Source organism: Nicotiana tomentosiformis, chromosome 8, assembly GCF_000390325.3.
Source record: "Nicotiana tomentosiformis chromosome 8, ASM39032v3, whole genome shotgun sequence".
NCBI classification, from domain to species: Eukaryota; Viridiplantae; Streptophyta; class Magnoliopsida; order Solanales; family Solanaceae; genus Nicotiana; species Nicotiana tomentosiformis.
The window spans coordinates 58012063-58019955 of NC_090819.1; the positions used below are offsets into that span (position 1 = coordinate 58012063).

At 37.5% G+C, this 7893-nt stretch overlaps 1 protein-coding gene across 8 annotated transcripts; it reads right to left on the reverse strand.

Annotated features, from left to right (window-relative positions):
* Positions 1-475: 475 nt before the first annotated feature.
* LOC104102248 (plastoglobulin-1, chloroplastic) lies at positions 476-7313 on the reverse strand. Of its 8 annotated transcripts, none has more exons than XR_687641.4 (5): positions 6544-7313; positions 2328-2366; positions 1553-1748; positions 946-1307; positions 476-833 (listed from the first exon to the last, which is right to left on the reverse strand). XR_687641.4 is itself a non-coding variant. In XM_009609938.4 (5 exons), the coding sequence occupies exons 1-4, from the start codon at positions 7062-7064 to the stop codon at positions 999-1001; spliced, it is 1065 nt and encodes a 354-aa protein (XP_009608233.1). In that variant the 5' UTR covers positions 7065-7313; the 3' UTR covers positions 476-833; positions 994-998. The 8 variants fall into 8 exon arrangements, 6 of the variants coding, with proteins under 6 accessions (XP_009608233.1, XP_009608224.1, XP_009608213.1 ...); XR_687636.4 differs by having other exon boundaries at positions 476-846; XM_009609938.4 differs by having other exon boundaries at positions 994-1307.
* Positions 7314-7893: the final 580 nt, after the last annotated feature.

The following is a 7893-nucleotide window of genomic DNA, read 5'->3' on the forward strand; positions in this document are numbered from 1 at the left end:
AGCATTTCAAGTAATTCTATCATAAATTGGAGGACAAAGAAAAGTTCAACTTTGATTTTCAAGGCTAACTCTTCCTTAGTGAGGCACTCCATCTTAGACTCAGTTTACTAGGCTACCCTTCTTTCTGAATTTGCATATCAATAAGATCTCTGATAGCAAAGTGCGTAGAGTTCAAGTTTTATTCAGTCAAAAGTGTAAAATTTATACAATCAAGTCCTTCTAAAGTAGTTATAGGTAAATCTCTATGATAACCTAATAAAAATGGTAACTAATCTGCTATAAGAGGTTAAACTACAGCAAGTGAAATTTTTTTTACACAGTCAGATGTATTAAATCCAAGTGAAAATAGACAGAGAATATGAAATGCTACTACTTTTTGCAGTCTTATCAAAACAAGTGAGAAGGGCATCTTCATGGGTTCATGTATGAGTTGCTGCCAAATTAGAATTAGCTTCAAGTCCAAATCAAATAAGTATTGAACTGAAATAAGTGATTGACCTCCAAAAGATTAAAATACTGAGTAACTTCTAGAACAAACTTTAGATTATCTAACAGTAGAGGATGGCAATTCGGGCTTAACCTGTTTAAAGTAATTTCATAGAAGCAGCTCCATCCTGAGATGAATGCATTTATTCAGTAGTATTCGAGCATTCTAAACATGTTTCCTGCCAAAAGCCTATTTACCTTTAACACAAGTGGGATTACCATTTTGCAGTGACATCGAAAGAAAGAAGAGCAATGTAGGCTCTCTTAACTGGCCAATCCAAATTCTACATGAATTTGAATAACACTAACCGCATTGCATGTGGATATTCTTCCTTGCCACCTTCAATCTGCAAGTAATAGCTATAATAGAATCTCATTAATAAAATCAAGATGTGTTTTACAGCTAAGGTGGATTAAATTCTACATACTGCACTAAATTGATGTAGCAGTAGACACCACCTGCAGTTCGTAAAACCTCTGGAAATCACAATACAGGATTACGGGTACCTCTACTAATATAGAAGAGAACTCCCTTCCTTGACAAGCACAAAAAGCCCACCATCTCCTTTGGATATCCGCAGATCCTTATCAAGGTATGTCGTGAGAAGCCAAGATTTTGTCCTTTCACCTGGAATTGGGATCTTGAGAGGAGGCTGACCAGAAATAGTTCGTGCTATGCCTGCCACAGCGTTTTCCAGGGGACTTAGAGATTGCTGCACTGGAGAGAGACTTATCTTTTGCCCAAACACATCCACATTTTCTGGCAGCTCTATGTTTGATTTTATCTCTGGAGGTTTAAAATTCCCTTCCTTAAATTCAACCTGCAAAAATAAGCAGTTGACAGCCAAATGCAGAAGGAAAATTTAAAAATCTCCCAAAAATACTCTATGAAAGGTTATCATAAAAAGAATCATGACCCTCCACAATTTCCTGATATCTTGCACAATTAGTTCATAAATTCCAAATTAACCGTTGGCTGAACTACTAACTCGTTTTTTTTCTCTTTGTCCATGATATTGCTGTAAGTACCTTTCTAAAGCAATTAGATTGTAGTCGAGAGGGGTACCTGTATTCTAGAGGGGCTTCGAACTTCAAAAGTGGCAGTTGCACTAAAAGACAAGGTGGCTACAGGGCTTGATAATGTAGTCGAGTTCTCTATAGTAAAGTTGCTTGTATCTATGCCTTGGCTAATCTTTTCTACCTTCACCAGAGGAATGCTGCCCGCAGCAAGAAGAGGTAACAACTCAGAAAATGCTGTAAACCTGACACGTTGAGAAAGAAAAATGAGATTATTTGCTGCAAAATACATCACTTAGCATTTACTTCAAATCAGTTTCTGCGTGAAATTTCACAACAAAAGATTACATTGTTCAGTGTTAACACTAAGGTAAGATTGCATTTATCTCATTGAAATCAATATAGCATCCAGTTAACACTTGGGAACTATAAACAAAAATACGCTTTTCATATTGAGACATAGAGCTATAATCTTCCAGTCAAGGCCAAGTCCTGAGTGAAAGTCTGGACCGTTCCTCCAACTAAAATCACCAACAACAAAAGCAAAGAATTTATCACAGAGATTCTTGGCCAAGTCAAAATCCAGACGTTACACACTACATTCCAAATTTAACTTCTTGATTCTCTATAGTGACATTTTGGCAGTCCAAAAATATGTACACATCCTTTAGCTGAAACTTTTTCATTAACTTTATCCGAAAACCACTTCAAAATGCCATTTTCATATCTCACAAAATACAACAACAACAACAACAACAACAACAACAACCCAGTAAAATCCCACAAGTGGGGTCTGGGGAGGGTAGAGTGTACGCAGACCTTACCCACCCCACGGGGTAGAGAGGTTGTTTCCGATAGACCCTCTGCTCAAGGAGACAAAAAAGACAATATATCAGTACCATCAACAGAAACCATAGTAATAATAACAGCATCATAAGTACCAGAAAATAGATGAAAAGCAATAACAGTAACACGTAAGAAAGGCTCGGTACTATGAAAAGTGGAAGAAAAGTGTGGACACAACAATAACCACTAGCAGTCTAGGACACAACCCTATAAGACTAGCCTTTCACCCGGTACGAAGTAGAAAAGAGCTCCACTACCTCCTAACCTACAACCCTAATGCTCGACCTCCACACCTTCCTATCAAGTGTCATGTCCTCGGAAATCTGAAGCCTCGCCACGTGATAGCATCCTAGGAAGCTCAAATCTATTCAAGTACAAGAATGAAGCTTTGGAATCTCAAAGAGGGCCTTTAACAAGATGTCAAGCTAAAGAGTTGCAAAACAAGGTCATTAGACTTCAAGTGCAAATAAAAAAGTTGTTAATTGGGATGGAGAGCTCAAGGATAAAGGATATGAGTTGTCTAGGTATTATAATTATTTTATGGTCCAAATTCACGTCCAAGAAAAGGTAGATTAGATCCCAAGAGAGATCCTCTGAAAAAGGTCCAAATCAGGCCACTATTGGACCTATTTGACACCTAAAAATGTGTCTAAACTTGCAGCCCAATAAGTCCTACATGAAGCCACGTTTTTATGACATAAAAAGGACTTACTTGATGTCCAAGAAAGGTTCAATAGGCGTGATAGAAGTTGGGTACAAGTTGGTGCCAAGTTGCTTGCAAGTTGCCTTCAAGATTTCCAAGATCCTATCCATGATTGGTTTGCGACTTTCAAGATTCTATTCAAGATTGGTCTTAACTTATTTCCATATATTTTGGTACTAGATTTATTGCTTTCCTAGGTAGTTAAGGTTATGTTTTCCTTTTCCTAAGATTGTTGGAGTTACTTTCCAAGATTGACTTGGTTTTTGTTTCCTAGTGTTTTTCCTTTTCCTAATGTATTTGGACTTGTTGTCCAAAGTAGTTTAGGACTTTATTTCCTTGTTTTTAGGTAGGAATTTCGTGACCCCCTCTCTATATAAAGGGGTGTCCTCTTTGTTTTTAGATTTTTAGATTATTATAGACTATTATCAATAAAAATTGTGAGATTTTTCTTGCACTCTTGTGTGTGGCTACTCTTGGATTTATTCTTCAACCTTCAAGACTCAACTTAAGGTGGTAAGATTAAACTCTTTCGAAATCTTAGATCACTTCTAGGTATTCAAGAAAGGTTGATAAGTTTAGGCTTATTGTTGTTCTTGTTATTCTAAAGGGTCGGGTTTCACAATCTATCTCTTGTTTTTAATTCTCTACCAAAGGCGATTAGTTCTTTGTTAGCTAATTGTTGTTGTTAGGATTCAACTTCAAGAATAGACTTCTTGAATTCAAGAAACTCTTTCTTGAATTCAATCTATCTTTAATTTTTCGTTTTTTTTTTTGTTTCTTTATTTTTTTTTAGCTTCCGCACGTTTCTTGATTCTCTTTAGTAATTCTTGGACCCCTATCGTGTTGTTATCACCACGTCCTGTCTGATCACATCTCCCTAATACTTCTTGGGCTACCCTCTACCTCTTCTCATACTCGCCAAAGCCAACCGCTCGCATCTCCTTACTGGGGCATTCGGGCTTCTCCTCCGCACGTGCCCGAATCATCTGAGCCTAGCTTCCCGCATCTTGTCATCTATCGGAGCCACGCCCACCTTCTCCCGAATATCTTCATTCTTAATCTTATCCATCCTAGTGTGCCCGCACATCCACCTCAACATCCTCATTTCTGCTACTTTCATCTTTTGGATATGAGAGTTCTTAACTGGCCAACACTCTGCCTCATACAACATGACTGGTCTAACCACCGCTCGATAGAACTTACATTTGAGCATCAGTGGCACTTTCTTGTCACATAGGACTCCAGATGCTAACCTCCACTTCATCCACCCCACCTCTATACGGTGCGCGACATCCTCGCCGATCTCCCCATCCTCCTGGATAACCGACCCAAGATACTTGAAATTGCTTCTCTTGGGGATGACCTGTGATTCAAGCATCACGTCCACGCCCGCTTCCCTCGACTCGGCGCTGAACTTGTACTCCAAGTATTCTGTGTTACTCCTGTTCAACTTGAAACCCTTAGACTCAAGGGCCTATCTCCAAACCTCCAGCCTCTCGTTAAGCCACTAATATATAATCAACGAAGATAAGTTAACTCTTGTCTAAATAATTGTAACGAGGTGAAATTAGAGCACCACTCAAATAGTTGCACTGTTTTTGTTAGGCATTAGCAACTCATGCTCGCATAAAAAGGCATAAAGCTATAGAAGTTACATAATGGATGTTTCATGATAGAACATAATGTGGGAATCTGGAACGCCATTATAGATAATTATCTCTTGTCAGGATCTTTAAAGGATGTTCATAATGAGTGTAGTATTTGTTGATAATGATTATCTCTATGGTTAAACATTGAAGGGAATGATGCAACACTCGGAAATCCATCCAATGTCAACAAGGCCTACTTAGAAAAAAGCAAAAATTCCTACAGGTGAGCTCAAATTTTTACAGAAGACTGTCATAGAAGCTAGAAGCAGAGGGCTGTTTGCAGACAATTCGAAATGTGAATATGCCTAACGTCGATCATAATTCTTGTCAGAATCCTGTACAAAAATTCATTTTGAGGGTTGTAATCGAGAAAACTTTGTCCATGGTTTGACATAAAAGCAATGGTGTGAGGTTTGAAAATCCATCCAAGATCAGCAAAGCCTACTTGGATAAAAGTAGTTCCTGAGGTGAGCTCCAAAATTTTACAGAAGATAGTGGTGGAAGTTAGAATACGAGGCTGTTCGTGGGACGATTTGAAATATGAATATGCCCTATAGACAGGTCTTTCGATAAGAACTTGGAGAAATCTTCAAAAAGATTTATGAATTAATAAACTTTGACTGATGCATAACAATTATCTGTTATAAAAAAAATCATCAATATTTATACCCCAATGGATTTTTCTATCATACTATGTTACAGAAATACAGTTTTATAAAAGCATATCTTCAACCTTTAGGTTTACTTCTGTGATACGTGAACCAAAACAGTAAATGTCAGTGGATCTTAAGATCACAGATCTAATCCTATAAATTATACTTCATAACTATTAAGAAACAGTCTATCACTAATTCCAAGCATTTTTAACTTTCAGTACTTAGTACAACTCTATTTTCCAAGTAGAAGGAAATAATAACAAAAACAACAATAGCAACAACCACCACCACTACATAATAGTTATAATAACAATGAGAACAAACAACAATACAGCTGAGATCCCCCTTTTATAGGAAGTTAGTCAAAGCACTTCCCCCCTTAGATAGTTTAAAGGAAGTTGATTAAAACGAGAAGAAAATTTGAAATTATAGACGGCAGTGTTTTTTTACCCCTTTTAGGAGGGTGGAGGATATGAGGGGGTAAACTGCCAGTTCCTACCAAAAACTTTGCTTCAAGGAAGCTCCAAAAAATGCAGTCATGACAATCTATAAAGTAACAGTATGAGCAAGCAAATGAGATATTATGCGACCAATGCCCTAATGGTTAGGTCCTATACTTTATGTGGAGCTAACTACTCAGTACAATATGCTTTATGAGAAAACAAAGTTTATTTTTTGGAGTGGAACTCTTTTTTTTTTAATGGACCTCACAAGGTGCTTATTTAAAGGCATATTTCAAGTTCCCTCTTAAAAACTATGTTGATGCACCTATCCAGATTGTATAGTGAACTCCCACCATGGAATTCTAGCTTTCTTCTAAGCTGCTTTGGGTGCAAATGCCTACATTGTAAGGTTAACTTCTGCCATAAACCTGGAATTGGGATACCACCTAGGAGAGCTGCTTGCTCTGTGGTGTCCATGCTCAAGATAAGCATGCCACTATAGATTTGATCAACATCTTCTCCCGTAGAGATCAAATTGACTACCGAAAACTACCAATTACCCTTTAATAGAAACACTCATGAGACGAATATCAATTTGTTAGAAAATGTAATTTGCACTATCACGTAAACCACTTTTTGCTGACAAAAAATATCAAAACTCAGCTACTTTCATACTAAAAATGTAACAAATGGTGAAATCAAAGTAAAAAATGAACAAATAAGCAGTGAAGCAAAAAACTCACACTAAAATCCAATTCCCATCAAGCAACTCAGGACACTCAGTTGGTGCGGGAGTAGGATTTGCTGCCTCCAGCTGAGAAACGAGCTCCAAAGCCTCAGCCCGAACCTCCGATGAAGCCCGAAACCCGAAATCTGTCCCATAAACTGTATCCACAAAGCACCTTTTCAGTTCTAGAAGCTTCTCGTCTTCTCCACCACTCACATCTACAGCTGGACTGCCGTTGTTACCCCACTCATCCTCATATTTCGGAGGGTCCGAGTCCGTTAACTTCGTAACCGGCTCGGATTCCAGCTCCGACTTCTCTCCCCATTCATCAACGAACCCGGTCGTTTTATCGTCGGATTTATCATTGTCCGGTTCAATACCGGTCGCTTTTTCCGGGTCATTGGAGGATTGAACCGAGAAATTGGGAAATTTTCGAAGCTTAGGGTTTGAGAATGAAGAAGGAAGAAACGTGTGAGGTTTAATGGTGGTTTTGGGGGTTTTTATGGTGAAAATTAGAGGAGTGTAAAGAGTGGACATTTTCTGATTGATTTTTGAAAATCAGCGTTATGCGGTGGTTGTGGACGGTGAGATGATGGCGGAAGTGGTGGTTGTCGACGGTGGCTTTGAGACGGTTGGTTTTTACTTTTTACAGATGGTGAAGGTGGATTTGGCACGTTTTACTTTGGTATGAATTGAAGGGAGCGTTGCGTAGTGCTGACACGTGACTACGAGTCACGGGTTTCGAGAAGGGAAAATTGCCTTTGATTACCTTGCTTACCATAGATGCTCATGGTCCGATGCTTCTCGCATCTCACGCATAGCGATATCTTACTGCACCAAAATATACTTTACTTTGGTTTGAATTAAATTTTACTTCACGAAATTTTTGTAATTTTTTGTTTTCCGAAGGACACATGACATGTTGAATTTTTTTTTACTAATAATTTTTTGATATTTGAGTCTTTGGATTGTTACTAGAATTGATATTTTGACACATGGTTTTGAATTGTGATAAATAATGTAAAATTGAGCTTTTTTTCTTTTTGTTAATGTTTAATTGTACTTCGATTCGGGTATGGTTCTGTTTTGATATGAAACAGTGAAAAATATTTTATATAATTCTATTTACAAGTATTCCTTAATTAAAACATCTCCTATTTTATTTTTTCCTATCTATCTAAAATTTCGATGAGCAAATTATTGATAATAATGTTAAATTGAACTTTTTTTTCTTTTCATTAATTTTTAATTGTACTTCGCTTCGGTTATGGTTCTACGAAAAATATTTTATATAATTCTCATTACAAGCATTCTTTAATTAAAACATCTCCTATTTTGTTCTATCTATCTGAAATTTTGATGAAGC

What these genes read in the sequence shown, in the direction of transcription:
- LOC104102248 (XM_009609938.4), bottom strand. Translation starts at nt 7,064, where the DNA reads ATGTCCACTCTTTACACTCCTCTAATTTTCACCATAAAAACCCCCAAA. An exon ending in CTCTCTACCCCGTGGGGTGG is followed by an intron (nt 1,749 to 2,327) that starts GTAAGGTCTGCG and finishes TCAACGTGTCAG; the next exon opens with GTTTACAGCATTTTCTGAGT. An exon ending in GAAGCCCCTCTAGAATACAG is followed by an intron (nt 1,308 to 1,552) that starts GTACCCCTCTCG and finishes TTATTTTTGCAG; the next exon opens with GTTGAATTTAAGGAAGGGAA.